The 22,860-nt window shown below is 33.9% G+C and overlaps 4 protein-coding genes across 6 annotated transcripts; 1 reads left to right on the top strand and 3 right to left on the bottom strand.

Moving 5' to 3' along the window:
* Positions 1–730: 730 nt before the first annotated feature.
* LOC100801169 (probable receptor-like protein kinase At5g24010) lies at positions 731–3,990 on the top strand. The gene has a single exon (XM_006606079.4). The coding sequence runs from the start codon at positions 1,040–1,042 to the stop codon at positions 3,560–3,562; it is 2,523 nt and encodes an 840-aa protein (XP_006606142.1). The 5' UTR covers positions 731–1,039; the 3' UTR covers positions 3,563–3,990.
* Positions 3,991–6,960: 2,970 nt separating this feature from the next.
* LOC100801714 (uncharacterized) lies at positions 6,961–11,468 on the bottom strand. Of its 3 annotated transcripts, none has more exons than XM_006606080.3 (8): positions 11,168–11,468; positions 11,002–11,079; positions 10,168–10,235; positions 9,931–10,071; positions 8,691–8,732; positions 7,922–8,061; positions 7,253–7,390; positions 6,961–7,174 (listed from the first exon to the last, which is right to left on the bottom strand). In XM_006606080.3, the coding sequence occupies exons 2-8, from the start codon at positions 11,076–11,078 to the stop codon at positions 7,046–7,048; spliced, it is 735 nt and encodes a 244-aa protein (XP_006606143.1). In that variant the 5' UTR covers position 11,079; positions 11,168–11,468; the 3' UTR covers positions 6,961–7,045. The 3 variants fall into 3 exon arrangements, with proteins under 3 accessions (XP_006606143.1, XP_003556123.1, XP_006606144.1); XM_003556075.5 differs by having other exon boundaries at positions 7,940–8,061; positions 11,168–11,426; XM_006606081.3 differs by lacking the exon at positions 9,931–10,071 and having other exon boundaries at positions 11,168–11,422.
* Positions 11,469–13,064: 1,596 nt separating this feature from the next.
* LOC100802248 (uncharacterized) lies at positions 13,065–16,211 on the bottom strand. The gene is made up of 2 exons (XM_014772946.3): positions 15,440–16,211; positions 13,065–14,175 (listed from the first exon to the last, which is right to left on the bottom strand). The coding sequence occupies exon 2, from the start codon at positions 13,761–13,763 to the stop codon at positions 13,197–13,199; it is 567 nt and encodes a 188-aa protein (XP_014628432.1). The 5' UTR covers positions 13,764–14,175; positions 15,440–16,211; the 3' UTR covers positions 13,065–13,196.
* Positions 16,212–19,906: 3,695 nt separating this feature from the next.
* On the bottom strand, positions 19,907–22,566 carry BCH4 (beta-carotene hydroxylase 4). The gene is made up of 7 exons (NM_001254504.2): positions 22,002–22,566; positions 21,855–21,914; positions 21,700–21,771; positions 21,404–21,538; positions 21,145–21,270; positions 20,943–20,999; positions 19,907–20,220 (listed from the first exon to the last, which is right to left on the bottom strand). The coding sequence occupies exons 1-7, from the start codon at positions 22,383–22,385 to the stop codon at positions 20,149–20,151; spliced, it is 906 nt and encodes a 301-aa protein (NP_001241433.1). The 5' UTR covers positions 22,386–22,566; the 3' UTR covers positions 19,907–20,148.
* Between the last annotated feature and the right edge of the window lie 294 nt (positions 22,567–22,860).

Consider the following 22,860-nt stretch of genomic DNA (forward strand, 5'->3'; position numbering starts at 1 on the left):
GATGTTCACAAAAAATTATTTATGCAGTGTTTTAGTACAAAATTTCATAACGAATTAAGAGGATACTCGGAGAAAGACCCATTTGAGGAAAGGAAACCAAATTCTATCCGGGGTCCTTGACAAATTTGAATCATTAAATAATTATTTCTTAAACATAATATTAATAAATATGTTAAATATTTATTTATCAGAAATTGAGTTTGATATAAGTCTAAGATGCATGCTAGAAAAACGATTTAAGACAGTGTTACATATATTTTTGTCTTTTTTTCTTAGATTTTTTAGCATGTAACTTATAGAGAAATGATCTTTGCATGCAGTTTTTTTTTATTTAAAAAATATCTCCCCCATGTTATTAAGTTACTACAAATATTTATTAATTTTTTGATCCAATAGTCCCTTGTTTATCTCACCAAAGTTTTTCACCTAATGTTAATGTAAGAATTTTTTTATACAAAGTGATTTTATCCTTCACATCTTAACCAAACTATTTAATGAATGGCAAAATTCTTTTACTATTTAAAGTAATTAGGTATTAAAATTCGAATTCAAGATGAAAAATTAAGATGAAATAACCTATATTATAATATTATGAATTATAACATTAACTTAATAATTAAAAAAAAAAGAAAAAATATTATGAGTTCAAATCTATCTAATTAATAAACTACCAACTAGCATTAGCATGTGCATTATAAAAAACCTGTATCCGGATTTAGATTTGCATGCGACTAGCATTTTAATTCGTTAAAATCTAGTCCTTGTTTTCTACCGTTATATGAAGTTGAACAGAGAAAACTAATGCAGATTTGTGTGAAACGTCCAAAAATATTTGGATTTTATAAACAAATAACCATCAAAAGCAAATGCGAAAGTAGGTGCAATCCTTTGACTTGATCGACCAAATTCATGTACTATATTACATCTTCCTTCTCAAATCTTCAATGGGACTTAAGTCACTGTCTCTCAGTCTCTATTGTCCTCTTGTTGCAGTTCTGTTCACACTCCCCTTTTGTATCCTCTAACTTGTACTCATGGCATGAGTTTTCCTCAGAGCCTGATACTCACGTCACACTCTTCAAGGAACCAAACCTCTCTCTCTTCAATGAACACCCAAAACCTGATACCCTTTATCCTTCTTCTTTTCATACCTTTCTCAGTTTCATTCTCTACCACAGATAACTTTCTTCTTAGTTGTGGATCACACAGCAATGCTTCCCTCTTCAACCGTGTCTTCGTGGGAGATTCCACTGACTCAGGCTCCACTTTTCTATCTTCAGGTGATTCCATTTCACTCACATACCAAAAGCCACCTCAAAATTTGCCTACTTTATACCACACAGCCAGACTTTTCAGAAGCACTGGGAGGTACAGGTTCAACATGAAGAAAAACGGCACCCACTTGGTACGTTTTCATTTCTCCCCCTTCAAGGCTCAAAGTTTTGATCTTAAATCAGCAAAATTTAACGTCTCTGTTAACGGGGTTTCGGTGTTGAGCAATTTCCAACCACCTAATGATGTGTTGCTCAAAGAGTTTATTTTGAAGATTGTGTCAAACGTGCTTGAGATTTTGTTTAGGCCTGTTGGTGACTCAGGTTTTGCCTTTGTCAATGCCTTGGAGGTGTTTACTGCCCCTGTGGATTTTGTTATAGATTTTGGAGCCAGGTTGGTTGGTCCTTCTGGGGTGGAGGAGTACAGAAGCCTTTCATCTCAGGTTTTGGAAACTGTTCATAGGATCAATGTTGGGGGTTTGAAAATAACTCCCTTCAATGACACCCTTTGGAGGACTTGGATTCCTGATGAGGATTATCTGGTGTTTAAGGGTGCTGCAAAGCCTGCAGTGAGCACTCACACACCAAATTACCAGAAGGGAGGTGCAACTAGAGAGATTGCACCTGAAAATGTTTACATGACAGCTCAGCAGATGAATAGGGAAAACTCAAGTTTGGCTTCAAGGTTCAACATAACCTGGAACTTCCCTGTGTCTCCTGGTGGTGTTCCACACTTGGTTAGGTTGCATTTTTGTGATATTGTTAGTCCTGCTCTCAACTTGCTCTACTTTGATGTGTACATCAATGGGTACATTGCATACAAGGATCTTGATTTGTCAGCCCTTGCAATCCACACACTTGCATCACCTGTCTATGTGGATTTTGTTACAAATTCAGATGACACAGGTTTTGTTCAAGTGAGTGTTGGTCCTTCTGAGCTGAGCAGTTCCATAAGGATGAATGCCATATTGAATGGTGCAGAGATAATGAAGATGGTCAATGATGTCGGTACTAATGTTGTGCATAGGAGGAAGAATCTGTGGGTGTTGGTGGGTTCAATTGCTGGAGGAATTGTTGTCTTGTTTTTAGTTGTAACTGCTTTTCTACTTGGTACCAAATGCAGGAACAAGAAACCGAAACAAAGGACAGTAGAAAGTGTTGGATGGACACCTTTGAGTATGTTTGGAGGGAGCTCCCTTAGTAGAAGCTCTGAGCCTGGTTCTCATGGACTTCTTGGCATGAAGATCCCTTTTGCTGAAATACAATCAGCAACAAACAACTTTGATAGAAATCTGATTATAGGGTCTGGTGGATTTGGTATGGTCTACAAGGGAGAACTGAGAGACAATGTGAAGGTTGCTGTCAAGAGAGGCATGCCAGGGTCCAGACAAGGCCTTCCTGAGTTCCAGACTGAGATAACAGTTCTGTCCAAAATTCGCCATCGCCACCTCGTTTCACTAGTTGGTTTCTGTGAAGAGAATTCAGAAATGATACTTGTCTATGAGTATGTTGAAAAGGGTCCACTGAAGAAGCATTTATATGGTTCATCACTACAAACACCTCTCTCTTGGAAGCAGCGTCTTGAAATATGCATTGGTGCGGCTAGAGGCCTTCACTATCTTCACACCGGTTTTGCTCAAGGAATCATCCACCGTGACATTAAGTCAACCAACATATTGCTTGATGAAAACTATGTGGCCAAGGTTGCTGACTTTGGTCTTTCAAGGTCAGGGCCATGCATCAATGAAACACATGTGAGTACTAATGTGAAAGGTAGCTTTGGTTATCTTGATCCCGAGTATTACCGGAGGCAGCAGCTTACAGATAAGTCAGATGTTTACTCATTTGGGGTTGTGCTTTTTGAGGTTCTTTGTGGAAGACCTGCTGTTGATCCACAACTTGCAAGAGAACAGGTGAATTTGGCAGAATGGGCACTTGAATGGCTGCAAAAGGGTATGCTGGAGCAAATTGTTGACCCTCATCTTGTTGGACAGATTCAACAAAGCTCCTTAAAGAAATTTTGTGAAACTGCAGAGAAATGTTTGGCCGAATACGGTGTTGACAGGCCAGCCATGGGTGATGTGTTGTGGAATTTGGAATATGCACTTCAGCTCCAAGAAAGTGAGCCACATGCCAATAGCAGTGCTAGGGAATCTGTGAGTGTGACAAATGCTGTTATTCCTGGAAATCCTTCTACCAACAGAAGGACAGAGAGGGATTATTATAACTGTTCTTCAGATGTAAGTACTAGCCAAGTGTTTTCCCAGTTAATGAACAATGAAGGCAGATAGAGATAGGTGTATACCGCAAATATAAGCAAGAGGTATTAAAGCAGTACCAAAGCTTTCATGCTTTTTTTTTCCTATCAAGTTTTCTTTTGAAGAAAATTGCATGAAAACCATAACTCGCAAGATTTACCTACGGAAGGCTCCTTATAGTACTAGTTCATTGGTAGCTTCTTACAAATGTTTGAATATCTTCTTGTCTGATATTGGAGAGGCTTACAATTTTTGTAGTATAATTTATTCATTTATTTTATACAGCAATTCTGTACTTATTATTCTAGAGCTAAATCAGTCAAATTTGTCATGAGCTATATAGGTTTGTCCTCCGTTTGTATGATGTAATTGGAATTTCAGTTCAAAGATCTAATTTCAATTCCATTCCTTAGTGTTCTGGTAGAATGTAACATTGAATAAAGATATGTAATGATTTTCTTTAGAACTTTCGTGAGACAAAATGGATGTTGTAGAAGATTTGGTTGAAATTATATGGCCTTCTCTGCCATATGATTTTTCAACACACAGGTCTTGCTGAACAGTTGTTCATTGTGTATGAACTTGATGCTTTAGATGAGCTCTTACTAACAGATATTTTCATTTTTTTGTTAAAATGCGCTTGTTAATTCTCTGGAGGATAATCAATAAAGCCAAGTTTGTTCTTTTCAAAAGCTCAAGTTCGATTGAGGATTGGACCTTGGTTCACATTTAATTAATGGGTTGTATCTCTTGCATTTTTTCAACTTGTTACTTGTTATAAATCATGAGAAATAACAATTACAAAATAAAATTGAAATGAATTTGATGAATATGTGCATATTTTTATGAAATGAAGTTGAGATTGATGCTACTGGTAGTTTATCAACTTGTTTCCCCCTCATATTCATCTCATTGGGCACTGTACAAATTCAAGTTCAAATGAAGAAATTGTGTATTGAAGACATCATGATGAGCTCACTAGTCGACCTTTTCAATCAAATAGAAACCACCCAAACAGAGCTTGCTCAATCCCCTGATTAGAAAAATGTACCATGAATGAAAGTACTAAAAGCAGAATACTTCATAATACCATTCCAAATGCATTACATGTTACATGATACTTCATAATACCATTGCCGTGAAGCTGCTATCCACATTTTCTGTGGTGATGTGCTTCACTGTGCTCGCTACTACTATATTATTTTGTTCAGTCTCACGGCTTTATATATAAACTTTTCATTATTAACCGATACTAAGCATGACCGTGAGAATCTCGGATGATTAGATACATGCATATTTAGCAAGAATCGAATAAGGCTTTTAATTAAGTTAGAATCATTTTATGTTAATTGATTCACGCGCTCAATAATACTTATAATCTCATTCTAATATGCACTAGACATCTTCTATAATCTACGCAAGCAAGCCAGAGAAAATATATCTTATTAATTTATAATATTTATTGTTTATTGACTATAAAATTATAAAGTAATTAATAATATTTTGATAAAAAAAATTCATGTAAGAGATACTTGAAGAGAGTTTTATAAAAACAGTCTCTTACATTTATTTTTTTTACTAAAATATTATTTAATTACTTTATAATTTTATAGTAAATAAACAATAAAAAGATGCTTATTATATGGTACTATTGGTCTCGGTGGTATATTCCACAGCACGGTTCAGGTCATTTCTCCTTTCTTCAATTTCCTTCTCTTATTTTTTTTCACAATTTTGACCCTGGATTGCTTCTTTAGCACTCGTCAAGGTATTATTATGATGATTGTTATTAGAATTCGTTTTTCTGGTTTTGTGGGATTCTTGAGTTTTAGCACTGTTTCTTTTGGCCCTTGTTGTCCAGGGAGGTCTTTGGAATGGATTCTCTCCATTTCATAAGTTTTTGACTAATAAATAAAATGAAAATGTTGCACACCGCATTGACATTTATTAATGTTTTCATATATATTCAAAATAATAAATATATAAAAATAATCATTTAGTTTAATACTTTATTTATTGTGTTTGACTTCAAATGAATGATTATGTTAATAAATTATGCCTATATATTTGATATAAATATTCTTTATTTTATAATTGTGTATGTGTTTTATTAGTAAAGAAAAAAGTTAGAAAATATTGTATTTCAGTTTATTAGACTGCGGGACATGTGCAAGAATCTGTATGATGGTGATTAAAGTTGTTATATAGGAAGTATAGGGATGAGATGAGTTTGTTTCTTATTGATCGGATTGATCGGTAATTTTTTTTAAAAATGTGAGTGTATAAACCAAGTAGTATAGTATTATTAACCGTGCTATAAATATGAATAAGATATACATAAAATGGTTTATGTAACAGGTTAGGTGGGCCTGCATTAATTTTTTAAGTGCATGCATGAAAAGTATTTGTGGTTCATTCTTTGACAGCAGGTTTATGGAGATGATGAATGGTCATTTGGATTCTGTGAGGGAGGAGATACTGGAGTTTTTAGATGCCCTGCGGGAAAGAACACGATGTATAAATATCGTAAATCCCTTGTTCTAGGGGAAACTAACTTCAACTTTTTCCAGGTAATAGAAATCTTAACTCAACTTAGTAGAGAATGGCCTGGATATTCCTATGACCCCTTGTCCAAAAACTGCAACCACTTCTGTCATGAATTCTGTGCAAGGCTTTGTGTGCCAAAACTTCCGGGTAATTAAACACCTAATTAACAATATCATGCATGCATGTACGCTGTCTTAATTAATTAAACACGAATAGAGTAATCGTTAATCCATTGGCTCTTTTAGCTAACTGCAACAAATAACTTTGACACTTCGCATCTTTAGTTCATTATAGACTATTCATTCATTAGCTTATTATATCCCCAAGTTGTGCTCCCTTTCAATAAGAAAATATATTGAGGTTATTATTGAATTATTGGAATGAATGTTCACTTAAATAGAACAAGAACCAAGTAGTCCCTCCTAAAACGAAATTCTAAAAAGATGAGAATATTCCCAAGAGATTAAGAATGAAAAGAATTATAATAATCATGACAATTAATTATCCTAAACCATCGTCACTCTACATTATTGGTATTTTGAACAGAAGAACTATTTACTGTTCAGGCTCCTTTTTAAACTCAGATATTTCAAAGAATGAGATTAAATGATAAAATAACTAATAAATTTTTTTTGAAAAGTTTAAAACAATGACAAAATTAGGAAAAAAAAAACGTATGAATTAAAAAGGTTAAATTATAATTTTGATTAATAGGAGTTGAACTCATAATCTTCTTATTTACAACACAATAAACATTATGAAAATTGAAGTTTTGAGAGAGTTGTAAAAGGCTGAACGTTAAATTAACATCAAATCAAATTATTTATTTTTTGTTAGCAAAAATGGGGAAGGGGGAGGAGGACCAATGTCAAAATAAAGTGAAATTCTAGGAAAGCAATGGTGCTTCTATAGCATTATAATTTTATCCAGCCTAATGGTAACTGATTCTTTATAATAACAAAATACGGTTCAGTGAATATGTTCCCAAGCTTGATGCACGATCTCATCATTTATGAAGGGGCGTAAAGACCACATTTGGCAGTAGCTTTCTAGTTCTTCTGATGGCATCTTGACATCCAAAGCAGAAACAATCTTTTCCTGCAACAAAAGGCAAAGATTTTAAGGATTCTTCATTTTACTGATTGTAATGTCACAAAGAAATCATTCATTAATTACCTGCATCAAATAGTCTTGCTTGACCATGCTGTATATGAAAGCCATTACCATAGCTAAATGTGGAACATCGATACTTTTCTTTTTTTTGGTAGTTGTGACATCAGGACTTTGAGAACGAGACAAAGCATCCTTTTCCTCCTGAGTAAAGGTGTCATTACTGTTCTAGTGAGCAAGAATTCAATTATTACATTTATATGATGTAAATGATTCTTGAATTTAGTGGAGATGTACAACTTCCCAACCAAGAAGAGAAAGAGGTTAATGACCTTGCATTACATGAGTCTCATCCCACAATTATTATGTGTAGCTGTTCACTTTCTTTGCGGGAGTTAAGGGTCCAGGCTAGAGGAGGGGATAACAAGCTCTATGTAACAGGTATTATTTGTAAAGATAATTATAACAAGCTTGACTTAACTCCCAATCAGCATTTCAATTCCAATAAGATGTATTAAATAGCAGGGTCCAGAGATATACGAGGACAAAATCATAAAGGATATGATATAACAAGTTATATGAGGATATAACAAAGATCATAACGTGAGAGTGATTGGGGTTTCTTTTTCTTGGGGGAAGGGGGGAAGCAGGGGAAGAAACTCAATCAAAGGAATATATGTAGGGAAAGGATAGCAATTGCATTAGAAATTCTTCCAAAAAAATTAATAATATTACCAAATCATTATAGGTTACCGGCTCATTCAATTCAACATCAAAATCCAGATCAGAGAGTGCTAATAAATTTCCATCTGTAGTCTGAATAGCATTTGTTACATCCCCCAATAGACCTTCAAGTTCATTAAGTATTTCCTTAGCTGCAAGACAAGTTAATTGTGAAACTAAGTGCATGTTTAGGAAAGATTAATTTTTGGAAATAAATACTTGTTTTCAAAACTTCTCTTAAGATAGTAAAAATAAGAAAAAAAAATTAAAAAAAGGTTAAAAAGTATATACTTAAACAAAGAAGACAAGATCACCATGGCAATTATGACATTAGATTTACATCCCAAGAAAATATATTCACACACAAAGTCAACATTGACTTTACATTAATGATAGCCACTTCGTTAAACACAACTTTAGTATCAACTACTAAAACATTTTCACAAAGGAGCGCCGGAAGGAAGTCCGTTACTGCTTAAGTAATGCAGATTAGAAACCAATATTGACAAATGCAAAGAAGATTCCTCCAAATTGGAATACATCTTCATTAAGTGGCCACTCTGTTTATTCCAAGCACAAATGTCAAATGTTAGACATACTGAAATAGTCAGCGCTGAAGACAATTATGAATAAAGGCAACGGTCCAAGTGGTCAAATAAGTAACAAGTTTCTCTTTCAATATTGAAAAGAGAAATGTATATTCAACTCTACGATATGATATATATAGGCTTATCATAGCACAGCAGTCAGGGATCAATCAAAAAAAAAAAAGAGGCCATACCTTTGCTTATATGGTTACAGAGTCCATGTGTGCATGAGCGCACTTCCATATGCAGATTTTGCCATATCGAAACAGTTACATAGTCGTCAGAAAAATAGCAATAAAATTAAATGAGTAGAATTTAAATTGAGAATTGATAACAAAAAATTGTATAATGTTGTTTCAAGCACAGATATTTTATGGAACAAAAGACATCAAATATGATTTATTTGTGACATTAATCAAAATTTGTCAACAGTAAGACATGTCATGGCAAACTCACTTTTGAATAAAAAAAAAGGCATAGAAGAATTAGAGGGAAGCAGAAAATGAATGAAAAAAGGAGGAATGATAGATGAAAAGAAACAAGATGGCAAGCAATTGATAAGAACCTTGGAAGAACCACATCACAAAAGCTAGATAATTTAGCTGGAGAACCGAAGGCCTTATAAACCCCACACTAGAATCCCATACTTCCAATGTGAGACTCAAGTCTCATACCTTGTAATTGGATCCCAACATCCCACCAAACCTACAGCCTCAACACCCACACAAGCTGGCTGTGCATTAGTCATTTGCTAATCCTAGGCAAAAATACAATGCAACCAAGAGACACGGTGAAAGGCTCTAATATCAATTGATAAGAATCTTGGGAGAACCACACCACAAGCTAGCTGCTGTAGTTGGAGAGTTGAAAACCTTGTAAACCCTAGGCTAGAATCCCATACTTCCAATGGGGGACTTAAGTCCCATACCTTACAATTAGATCCTAACAGCAAGAAATGTCAACCCAACTAAACTGACCATGAAGAAAATGCTTTGCTAATTCCTATTTATCACAAGAATGAAAATCAAGCACAGTAATTTAATGAGAACAAAATTCATGAATAAAAGCGAGTAACTTTAGTAAAACTGCAAGAGCATAGTTTTGTGAAAAATTATGAAATAAAAATAGCATTGCAGAATTCAATATTAACTTAACATTGCACAAAAACGAAATCACTCCATCATATTCCTGTTGAATAAAGAAGATTCATTGCTAACAGTCTTGCAGAAGCTCATAGGCTTACTTTTAAAATATCAAAATGGACTGAACAACATCATCCTTAATACATCATACACAATAAAAAAAGGGTTAAAAAAATCTGTACTTATGTGTCACTAAGCCCTGGTTGGATCTTGAGGCATGCCCTAACATTGGAATGAGACAACCTACCCTCTCCTTAAACTTTTAACCACCAAAAAAATAAATGGTACTTACAGTTTGTTACACTCTGGATACTTTCATTTAGCTTCCTACATCCAGAATTAATATAGGCCTTAACTCTCTCAGTTTCATTAGCTACAATTATCTTGTGAACTAATTTAGAATTCATGTCTATAGGAGGCCTCCTAATAAACTCTGCACAATAAAAGTAAAAAGTTATAACATCGGTGATTAGTTAGCAATATCATTATTTTAAGCTAACATGTGTTAAACAAAATTCTTAAACACTACCAAGTGCTTGTTGAAAGCCAGACAGCAGCTTGCTTCCAGCAATTCCCAACTCATCAATCTTTGTAATCCTGTCATAGGGTAGCTGTTGAGAAATATAAATTTATACATATATATTATGTGATAAAAAGAGTACAGAATATAATTGTGTCCTTGACTCCTTGTATGTATGTATGAGTGTGAGTGTGTGTGTCTAGCCCTGTCTCTTAAGTCCTAAGAATATACCAAGAAATTTTCATAATGCATTCTATCCATTTCCTAACTATTTAACTTTTTAAATATTTTTTCCTACCATGCCATTCCATTCAATCAGTAATCATCACCTCCAACTCCTAAGAGTGAGGATCATCTATAGTTATTTCATATGCAGAATCAATTATCTTGAAGCAATTAGGAGTGAACTACCGCTTAGGGTTTACATGGTATATAGGATGTCTTAAAATCAAACCCTCGTGATCATTTGTCTTACTAAAAAAAGTACAACAAAATCCTCTGAGAACTTCTACTGATGTTTACAATGTTTGTACCGTCATAAAATTGTTGTTTCAATTATTTCATTACACATCTAGACATAGATTTGAAGCTCCTTCCAGATCCACATAAAACTATGATTCTGGTAAGGTAGTATTCATCAAAACGAAAATATTACTCCATATGAAGTAGTTCTCAACCTAACAAGAACAATCTCAGATGAAAATTTTCAATTTTGACAGGTCAGCGTCAGTAAAGCAAACATAAGTTAAACAAATTTAACTACCACAGTACCACATGTATACCAATGATTTTTGGAAGATAGAAAAATACAAAAAGCTAAAAAGTAGTAAGATTAGAAATTACCCTGTCATGAAATCTCTGAATTTGTGAAAAAATTCTTCCTCCAAATCAGAAATTGATTTGCCTTCCCTGCTTTCCATTCTGCAATTTAGATGAAAAGAGTATAAATTGATAAAATAAATTACATATAAGAAAAGAGACCTTAGTAGATCATCTCATAGGAAATCACATTCTTGCCGCACTAAAACGAAATTTGCGGAGGCAGCGCCACAAAATGCACAGTTTAACCGTGCAAGTCTCCGACGGAGTGAGGAGCAGGAAAACACGAGCGGCACAACTAGCGATCGATGTGTCGTATTTGACGGCGGAGGGTGGTGGTGGAGGGGGATACCGTCAAGTTAAGTGGAAGGTTTATTCACTTTGCACTAAATATTAACACCGTCAATTAATGGTGATAGTTTAGGTTGCCAAAAAAAAATGCATTTTAACGGAGGGTACAGAGTATAATAAGTCAAAAACTTAGAGAGTTGAGTATAATTTGCTCTATTTTTAAAAGTCCAAATTTATAAATTTTTTTTATCATATTATAATTCATTGATACGAATATGAAAACTCCAAATAATTTTTTAAAATATCCATACTTTTAATTAAATATTTAAACACATTTTAATTCTTATAAACTTATCGATTTTTACTTGGTCCTTATATTTTTTTTATGATCCCATAATTTCAAACCTCTTATTTTTTTGGTCTTTTTTCTTACAAATAAAAAGGATAATCTTTATTCTCATGATAATGATATGAGAATAGAAGAAAAAATGTAAAAGCAAATATTTTTAACATTAAAAATTAGGAATGAAAAATATTTGCTATCAAATTCATATACGAGAGTAATAAAATATCTAATGATCACTTTATTTTAATTTATAAATTTTATTTATTAAAAATATCCATAATGCACAAAGAAAACACTGATGTAAAATTAAAACATTATTTATTAGAACAAAAATCTAAGTTAAATGAGAAAAGAATATGGACAAACTGCAGCAAACAGGATCCAAGACCAAGAGTGTATATATGATGCATGTTATGATGTAAGCCATGAGATATGGGGTTCTTTTGCCAAGCACTAAAACTTCAAAAGTCAATGGCGTGAAGCCAATAGCCACGAACTCCATCCTCAAAAAAGAAATTAGTCTTGTCAACTGTAAGGCATATGCTAAATAACACTACCATCTATCATCATGATTCTTGATATTGGTTCTCCAACTTGGCACTATAGTACATTCTTAATTGTGCCTTCCTAAGATAAGATGCTGTAGTGTTGCACCATGTTTCCTTTTTGCTCATGAACATTATTATCAATAAAGCTTCTCATTAGTGATTGGCATACTGGTATTTATATTTTATTAAAATTGAAAGTGGTCGCACCTCGTTGACATTGTTCACCAGTAACTATCTTTGCTTTGTAGTCTAGTTATTAAATGCAAAACATCAAAAGTGAAATTGAATATGTATTGAATGTCTAAGATAATCTAATTCAGTTAATAAAATAAAATATGTTTGTTATTTTAAAAGATCCAAAAATATATTTAAGAATAAAATCAATTTAAAAACACATTTAGTTATCCCTAAAAAACGAGATTAAAATTTTACATGCAAACTTAGTTTTAGTTTTTTAGAATCAAAAGATTTGGGAACAATTTGACCCAAACTTAGATTTGGGAACTTTAATCCAAACACTTTCTTAATTGTTAAATAGCCCAACTGCGTTGCCTTAATATGCATAAATACAACTAAAGTGAGAATTCAACACATAGAGCTGTTGCTTATTCATTTTTTAAACTACTAATCCTACCAAAAGAACTATACTGTACAAGATGGAAAGAGAACTAATTGTGAGACGTAATCCAAGAGGCCACAATTAATGCAAGTATATATAAATTATGAGTCATTGAGTTCCACTCGAGCATTTATATTATTTGTAACCAACACAAAAAAAGTATAAATCTCCATTACACTCAGAGTATGAAAAGTCACTCCATAGAAAATTAGCAGTATTGCATGCAGTTAATGAAAATCAGAAGAAAATATGGTGACACAGCAACAAGTTCTTCAGTCACAACTGAAGCAGAACGTAGCTGACAAGCACATATTATATAATAATATACAGAAGACAACCTCCAGTAAGATAACAGAAGATTAAAACTTCATCAGTGACCAGAAAAGACACAAACAAGACTTCATTCAGCATTCCATTAGAAGATAATCCTTGCTTCATCTGCATCTTTTGCAATATGGAGTGATCTAGCTGCTTGTGCTGCTATAAGATCAACAGAGAATCCAGTAGGACCCCATCGTGCTTCTTCATATAGGGGTTCATAGACATTCTTCTCAAGAGGGCCAGATGTGAAGGACCATTTGCCACTTTCCGCAGAGACAGACCACGTGCCACCATCTAGATGAGGAAAACAAGCTGTTCGTTCACCCATGAAGAGACCAAGCTTGTGATTATAATTCCAGGTCTTGCATCCACTGTCATTTAGAACAACATTACAAGAATCATCTGAGTCTTCGCCAAGTAGAACATGCAGAGCCACTGCTTCAGCAATTGCGGCACCCTCTTCATTGAGTCTTTGTTGCTCTTCTTTCTTTTTCTGCTTCTTTTTCTCCAGTTCGGAAATGATGGCAGCAGAAGTAGCTAGAGCTTTTTCCAAGCGCCTCTTTTTCTTTTCAGCCTGTTTCAGTCTATCCAACTTGTCTTTCACCTGCTTCTTCTTTGCCTTTCTCACATGTTGCCCTTTATTACACGCCATGTTATCCATAGAACTCACTATCTATATAAATACTTTAAAAATTAACTTTTGTGAACTCCTATCCCTTCAAGAGAATTTCTTTAAAGCTGTATATATTTTTTTGTTTATAATTTCTCCCATTTCCCTAAATTGTTATGCTAATATACTCTATTTAGTTGAAGTATCAAGACTAGTACTAAAGTCGCATTCTAACCACTACACCCACTCAGGTCTGTAGGAGTACCTCATTTTACGGAATATACAATCCCAAAAAGAAACAACAGGAGACAACATCAACGAAAATTCATAAGCACTCATAGACCCATTTGTTGTTCCCATTCTTCCTAACTTCCCACAACCCTTGCACTTGCCCATTCTCTACAAAACTAGTAATAAATCCGTACCCCACAGCTACACTCTGATTCCAGTACACCCTTCCTAGCTGCAATATAAACAAAAACACAGCTAAATCATCACGAAGATGAGGAGACATATTCATTCACATAAAGATAAATACACAAACATAATAGCATGAGCAGAAGATATAGAGAGATTCAAATGTTTATATCAAAATTGTAACAACTAATTTCCAATTTTTTGGAACATTAAACAGGTTTGATTAAAAAACAATAGAAGTGGTGCATTTCTATCATTTTAAATAATAATGCATAAAATATTCATTGATTAGAAAAGATAGAAAGAAAAGAAAACACTAGCATGATTGAAAAATGTTAATTAAATGCAGAAACAGTACATCAAGCTGTTCTCAAATCAAGTGTCTAGCCAAAATTTGTTAAGGACAGGTTGAGGACTCAAAAATGCAGGGAGGGGTGAAAGTTTAATGCAGAAAGACACATTAAACATATTTGTTTTGAACACTGTAATTTGTATCAGACCTAGTAACTAATAAATTATTCAGAAACAACGACACACTTTTCCGTTTGTATCAGACCTAGTAACTAATAAATTATTCAGAAACAACGACACACTTTTCCGTTATTGGCTGGGAAACACAAAAAGCCATATGATCATGATAACAACTTAACGAGTCAAATTAAGACTTGATCCATATGAAAACCACATGACTGATGTCCACATCGCATCAAGACTGCTTTAACCACGTTGACAACTGAGACAGTAATAACCAGTACTAAGTATTAACCGATTCATCCTAAATTAATCCATTCATCCACCAATACCCACCCACCTAATAACCAAGTCAAAAGTGCATAACAAAAGTAGCTTGAAATTAAAGTCCTTCAACGACTTTTATAATGTATAAACACGATGAATCATCGTCTGAACAGAATAACCACCAAATTTCAAGCAAATTATTCATCTTCGGTGAGTTGATTTAATGATTTTTAAGGAATAGAGCAGAAGACCACGTTTTCTTACCCGCTCAAATTCTATTTGCAATCAGAGAGAACAAAAAACGAAAAAAAATATAATTATAACACTGACCAGATCCACCCAAAATGTTAGGAACACCAAACACATATCAATTGAAGTAAAAACCAAGCAACCCCACATTCCAAAACCATAAGATCTGCTCGACCCAGAATTAAAAACATCAAATTCCTTGAAAATCAATCGCACCAACGCGTAATTAAAAACCAGATCCAAATACCCATTAAGGGAAAATTAAAAGAAAAGGAACCCATCAACAACAACAACAAAAAATGCAAACTTTAAATGAATCAAACCTGGGGGAATGGCATAGAGAAAAGAGGGGGGAGGAGATCTGAGTATCTAACACACAGTGTTGGTATGGGAGCAAAATAAACAAGAAGCAGGAATTGGTGGCAATGGAAGTGGTTGGATCTAGAATGAAAACGTAGTTGTGTGGGAAAAGAAAAGGTGAAAACCGAATGGGGAGAGATAACAAAAACATGAGACGAGACGATGAGAGGGGAATGGAAACATGAACGAATGGTGGTGGGACACGTGTCGGATGATGAGAAAAGGGTACTCTAGAAAAAATTTGACTTTTCTTTTCCTACGGTGATAGCTCGTGTTTGTTCGGCTTCCAACGGACACGTGGCCCATCATGGTATACTGTGGGACTCATCCTAGCCGGAGGATCGTGCATCTTTTGCGTCAATTGGTGATCGTTGCCCTTTACATCAATGCTATACAAATTCCTTCAAACTAGCTGGGAGCAAAAAAACCTGGACGTAAGGTCTTGCATGCACTACAGAAATATGGTCACAGTTTGGGCTTAACTGAAATAATTAAACACCGTTAGGGTGTAGGGGTACGTGTGTAGTTAGGAGAGATTTGAGTAAGAGTCTAATAAAGGCGGAAAATAAATATAGTAAGTCCAAAATATAAGAATTATGAGATCGAAATGGATTTTGATGTTAAAGAAAACAAATCATGAGATTTATCCATATTAGATATTATTTGCACTTTTGCACCAAGAAGACTTAAATTACATGCCCTTAGGCTCAATTGTTGTTTCTTTAAATAAATCGATGGACAGAGCCTTTTGACATGCTTCGCAAATTTGACACACATATAAACTTAAACTAAAATGGAAACATCACTAAACCCCACATAGGAAAAGTGCACGAACCACTAAGGTTGCGATTTGAGCTAAACTAATTGGTAAAGCCAGAAACGAGCATATAAGACTAACACGAATCAAAGATTATGATAGAACCAAACCGAAAGATAACAGACAAACTAATATGGTATGTGCAAGCAAAAAGCACGATCAATATGGAAAGTATAATCCCTACGAAACCATGAAGTTGGCCTTTACCCTGGACTGAATTGACAGGCTACACTACACTGATATTTAATTTGTTATACGTGTTTGTTAATTTAGAGGATAAAAACCACTAGGGTTGTCATGGTCTTCATGGAGTTTATTGTCTGCACTAGATTTTAGGTTAGGGTACTTTTTTTAATCATGAATTAATAAAAAAAACAAGTCTTTGTGCATTATAATTATAATTATATCATAAATGAGTACTTAGAACTTAATTTTAATGATATTTTAAATTTTATAATTGCAAGCTTAATTTTATTTCAATTTTTTTCTTTTCAAATTATTAAACATGAAAAAAGCACGCGAGTGTAAAAGGAGTGGGCAACAAAGCTACCTCCTCAGTCCTCAAGTCTTAATACTTTAAAATAGATAATGCCATGAGAAATTTCTCTATTCTCAACTTAAAAATTGTTACTTTCCACATATATATATATATATATATATATATATATATATATATATATATATATATATATATATATATATATATATATATATATATATATATATATATATATATATATATATATATATATTATTTCCATTTTTACCCTTAATACTTTAATAAGACTCTTCCTTTTACATCACACTATTTGTTTTAATTTACACTATTTATTTTAAAATTTTAACAAATATATTTGATCATTTAAATAAAAAAACATAAGAATTTTATAACAAAAAATGATAAGAATTTCAAATTAATGGAAAGACCTAGAATTATAACATCTAAAAATGTAATTTTTTATTTATAAAATAAAAATTATATAAATATGTCATTTTATATTATTTTACATTTATAATCATTTTCAACAATTAATTTTATCAAACACTCTAAATATAAGAAATTAATTTATTAGCTTTTAGCTAATTTTTAAGCTTTCAATTAACTTTCGATCATATATAAAAAAAATTCAAAATAAAAAATAAAAAATGCATATATTTTAAACAATATCTCAACAAAATAAAGTGTAATATTTTTGTTATGAGAAGGAAATTTAGCCAAATTTCTATATTCGTTGTCAAACTAAAACTAACACTCGCGGACTTCAAGAAGAAAAAAGAATGTCTTATTTCCTCTCAAAGAAAATTACTTATATAGTCACAAACTCTGCTCAAGATGAAGTCCAAAGAGCATGTAAATGGTGGCGCTATTCTATGATTCCTCCATAATTGGTTACTGGTTAGATTGCAAATTTGCAATACGTAGCTTCATACCCCGTGGAAGTTATCACGCAACAGTGGCACAATTTGGGGGTGGGGCAAGATATATGTTTTTCTTCTTCTCTTTTTTTTTTGAAATACAAGTGATGAGTAAAAAATTAAATAAAAAATGAAGGCGCAGACGACAGACCATGTTCATTTTCTCTTTATAAAATAAAAGAGATCGAATAAATGAATAACTGAAGGCACGGACCATGCTGTCAAACTAAGAAAAGTGTAGGATAAAAATTATTTATTTTCCTGTGTATTCCCCAATAAATATTGCTTATTACAAATAAATACAAGCTGATTTTTAACCTAGCAAAACTACCGTAAATCCCTATACTGCAGCTGATATATTCTAATTAAGGAAATAATCACATAATTGCAATTACAAATAGGCTTTTAAATGGCTTTAAATATCCCGTTGTATTATACTGCAATTAGAACATTTCTATTTTGATTGACATCCCCACTCAAATTGATCTTGCTGAATCTAAAAGTATCAATTTGCCAACTAAAAAATGGTGGCATTGACGAGTTAATAATTTGGTGAAGATGTCAACAAGTTGGATAGAAGTGGAGACATGAGGTAGAGTGATAACTCTGCAGTCATAGGTCTCATGGATAGAGTGACAATCAACTTCTACGTGCTTTGTGTGTTCATGATAAATTGTGTTGCCAACATGTAATGGAGTTGGTTGAGTTTGCGTAAAACCAAGTTCTGCAAGAATGCCACACAACCAAATTATCTCAGAGCAGGCAACAAACATGGCACAATACTCCAATTTAGTGGATGACTTAGAGACAGAGTCTTGTTTCTTGGATTTCCAAGAAATCAAAGAATCTCCTAGAAACATACACCAACCAATAGTGGATTTTCTTGTGTCCCGGCATCCAGTTCAGTCAGCGTCACTATAGGCTCAAAGTTGGAGTGAAGAACCAGTAGGAAAAAATAAGCCACAATTGGAAATGTCAAGAAGATATTGGATGATGCGATGGACTACTGAAAGGTGGAGATGCCGAGGGGATTGCATGAACCTATTCACTATGTGGACAACAAACAATATGTCCGAGCGAGTTATGGTTAGGTAGATAAGACTACCAACCAACCTGCAATATAAAATCAGGTCTTCAAGAAGGGAACCTTCATCATGACTGTATTTAACATTAACTTCCAAGGGGTATCAAGAGTGCTTGAATTGGTGAGATCGACTAATTGGACCAAATCTTGAATATACTTGTGCTGATTTAAGAAATGGTCTACTGGTTGTTAACAAACTTCTAATCCCAGGCAGTACGTGAGTTGTCCATAATTGGAAATGCAACAATGTCGTCCACATAAACAAAAAGAATCATTATGCCTTTAGAAGTTCTTTGTAGAAAAAGAGAATGGTCATACTAGCTTTGAGTGAATGAAAAACCAAAAAGAGTGGATCGAAACTTCTCAAATCATACTCTAGGTGTTTGCTTCAAGCCATATAAAGAGCGTTTGAGTTTGCAAACATCATTAGATAAGGGAGTTATCATACCAATGGGAAGTTTAATGTAAAATTCCTCCTTGAGGTCACCATGGAGGAATGCATTTTTGACATCTAATTGGTATAGTGGCCAAGATTGAGAGGTAGCAAGAGCAAGAACAATATGACCCCACTTGACATGCTCTTCCTTGTGGGTGGCTTCGTTAGGAGTGGGGTTGCTTCCATCAATATGACCCCACAGATCCTTACCGGTGACAAATATCTTGAGTTGAAATGCTCAGGATGAGTAATTCTTGCCATTAAGGTGGACCATAAAGACGTCATACTTTTAAGAAGACATGAGGCTAATAAAAAAAATTGGTCATGTAGAACCAATTTCAAACTAGGAATGAGCTGAAGAACAACCAAGAAAGAACTTGATCTGAACTAGGACACCAAACTAGGATAAGAATTGCAAAAGGACAAAGACATATAGGCTAGGCTAGACTGGGATCATGACCCAGCTTTGATACCATGTCAAACTAATAAAAAGTGTAGGGTAAAAACTGTTTTTCCCCTCTGTGTATTCCCCTATGAATATTGCTTATTACAAATAAATACAAGCTGATTTTCAGCCCTGGAAATTAGCAAAACTACCTTAAATTCCTATGCTGCAGCTGTTATATTCTAATTAAGGAAAGAATCACAGATTTGCAATTACAAATAGGCTTTTAAATGGCTTTAAATATCCAGCTGTATTATGCTGCAATTAGAACATTTCCATTGACACATGTTTGATCTGTTTATACATCTATAAACGTTTAACCCTATTTTTCTGTTATATGCTCTGCTATTATAATATGAATAGCTGTATGAAAGAAAAAAAAAAGATTCAAATCATTTCATTCATTAATTGAATTGTTTCCCTTTCTCTACCCTCAATTCTTTCAAACAAGTCTAGCTAATACCAGTGGCATGGTCATGAACCGGACCTCATTCTCCTACTTATCTCTTTCTCTAGCTCTTCCAGCCCTCCCACTTCTTCAACTTCCTGTAACATATTTTATCACACAAAGGGTATTAGCACTGGAAGAAATATGCAAATTAACTTATAGTGAAGTAAATACCTATGGGGAAAAAAAGATGTAAACTTCCAATCTCACGAAATTAAATGGAATTTAAATTTGCAGTGTTTGTACCAAAAATTTGCAGTATACTTTCAGTTTTTTTTTTAAAAAAAAATTAATACAAGAACATGTGAACTTCCAATCTCATAAAAGCATACGAGATTTTAAAAAAAAACATTTAGTTCCTCGTAATAAGTTAATATTACTTATAAAGTAATTATTAAATTTTTAATTTTTAAAAATACTATTAATAGATAAAAAATATTATTTTAGGGATATGAAATAAGAACTTTACGTACCTTATCATTGGGTCAGATCTAAAACTACCTAGTCTCTGACTGCGTAATGTTTTTTTTTTTTTGAAAAAAAAGTCAGATAAAGTATATTGATCTCATTAATTGTGTTATTTGCCAAACAAATCGCGCCATAGTTTGTGAAAGTTTTCAAGCAAAGTTCTTATAATGAATAAAGTTAATTTAAAACCTTTTTAGTAATAGAGATTTATTAAAAAATTTAATGAAACCATAAAAAACAATGAAACTGAAAATAAAATACAAAATTAAAAGATCTAGAAGTCTTCTTCTGTGGGGTCTATGAAACCTATTTAAATAAAATACTAGATAACTGAAATAGGAACGTGGCTGACCTTTGGTCCCAAAAACAAGCCATATGGCACCCCGTTGAATTTGTCCGAATGGTGGAGCTGAATACAGACCACAAAAATTCAAGGTCATGAGATCATAATTCAGATCCTATTCCACAAGAAACAGAAACAAACACACAAAAGCATAACACCTTCCTTCTCTAATTTGCTTTGCTAAACATATGAAAATGAAAAATATAATTACTTGGTGAGCAGCAGCAACTCTTCTAAAGTAGGGCACGTTGGCAATGGGACCCACAGGGAATCTCTTATGAACCAATCCATCGTGGACAAACATGTAGGCCATCCCAAACACCGTGATTCCAAGGCCCTGCTCAAAGATTATGAGGATGCCATTATTCACAGTTTTTGGAGGGTATTACCGTCAAATCACTACAATTAATTAATGGATCCTAATTAAGGGATTAATTAAAAATTAGATTATCAAAGATACACTGACTCACTGCACCAAAACAGAGGCCAGGGACCAGACCCTTGTGGAAAAAACCGTATGAGAGAAGAACGATCGCAGGGACAGCGTTAATTATCGCAAAAACGTCGTTAAGCTCGAACGGTCCCTCTCTTGGTCGATGGTGTGACTGCAAAGCAACAACTCAAGCTCATGTTTTTTTTTTTATTATTATTATTGAATAAGATAAATAATAAAAATAACTCTTAATTATTCAATTTTCTTGGTGAATTGTCTAAAATAATTGATCGAATCAAATCACAAAAAAAATATGAAAAATTGGATGCAGACCTCGTGCATGTGCCACAAGGAAGCATGCCAAAGAGCTCTATGAGCCCATCTTGCCCAAAGTTCCATAGCCACCTGAAAATTAGACATGCCCAATTGAATTCAACACCCAGAATTGAATAATAAACCCAATTTCATAATAAAGATATAGGACTTACAGCAGCACCGACGGAGAGGGAAAATGTGCCTAGCATTTCAGACCAAGGAACATCTCCACCCTATGCCAACACAAACCCAATATTCAGATGCAAAAAATAGCGCAAACTTAGACTATAATAAGTGTGAATTAATTATAATTAATATACCTCCATTTGCCAAGAGAATCTATAATAAACTGCGAAGACTGCCATAGAGGTGATGCCAAAGCTAGACATGACAGCCGCAACGAGATAGGTGAACCTCTGGGACTTCTTTCTCGCCAATTTCTCTGCCACTCGTGCCGACACAACTTGAGGATTCACTTGTTCTTCTTGTTCATCCTTTTTTATCTGTTTGGGATCCTCCGTGAGGACGCAAACGGTGAAGCCACTCATTCTTCTTCTTCTGGGTCGAACTCGAAGGATTGTACTGCGACGGAAACATCTTAAGGGGTTGAAGAAGAGTGGTGGGGTTGGTTTAGATATAGGGATTGGGGGTTGGAGGAGATTGTAGGGCTTTAAGTTTGCGGCGGTGGAGAGTCCTGCCGCCATGGAAGGGTAAGGGATTGAGGTTTCTAGGTTCGATTTGCACCAAGAGGCAGAGTACTGTTTGTGTTGTATGTGATCGTTCGCGTGCGAGTAAGGGAGAGAGGTTGGTGCGACTGTGAAGTGAAGCTAATTCAAAGAGAGGGGTAAGGTTGCATTTAGACCACAACTTTGTGTATTGTGCAACAATGAGGGGGTGCTGGTGGTCGGTTCACTTCAATACAAATAACCTCGTGGAACATCTACAGCTGTGGGAAACTTCTTACATCTCACACCCAACACTTGTCTTTAATTACATTTAAAGCCATTTTAAGATTTTATTTATGATATATTTTATTCAAAAAATATAAATAAAAGGTAAGATTTATTGTAGAAATATTATGGTTCAACAAGAATAAGAATAACTTTTAGAAATATTTTAATTAAAAATTTAAGTATGATTTCAACTAAATGTTTGACCAATAAAAATAAGATTCATGTC

This window comes from Glycine max, chromosome 20, assembly GCF_000004515.6.
Source record: "Glycine max cultivar Williams 82 chromosome 20, Glycine_max_v4.0, whole genome shotgun sequence".
NCBI lineage: Eukaryota > Viridiplantae > Streptophyta > Magnoliopsida > Fabales > Fabaceae > Glycine > Glycine max.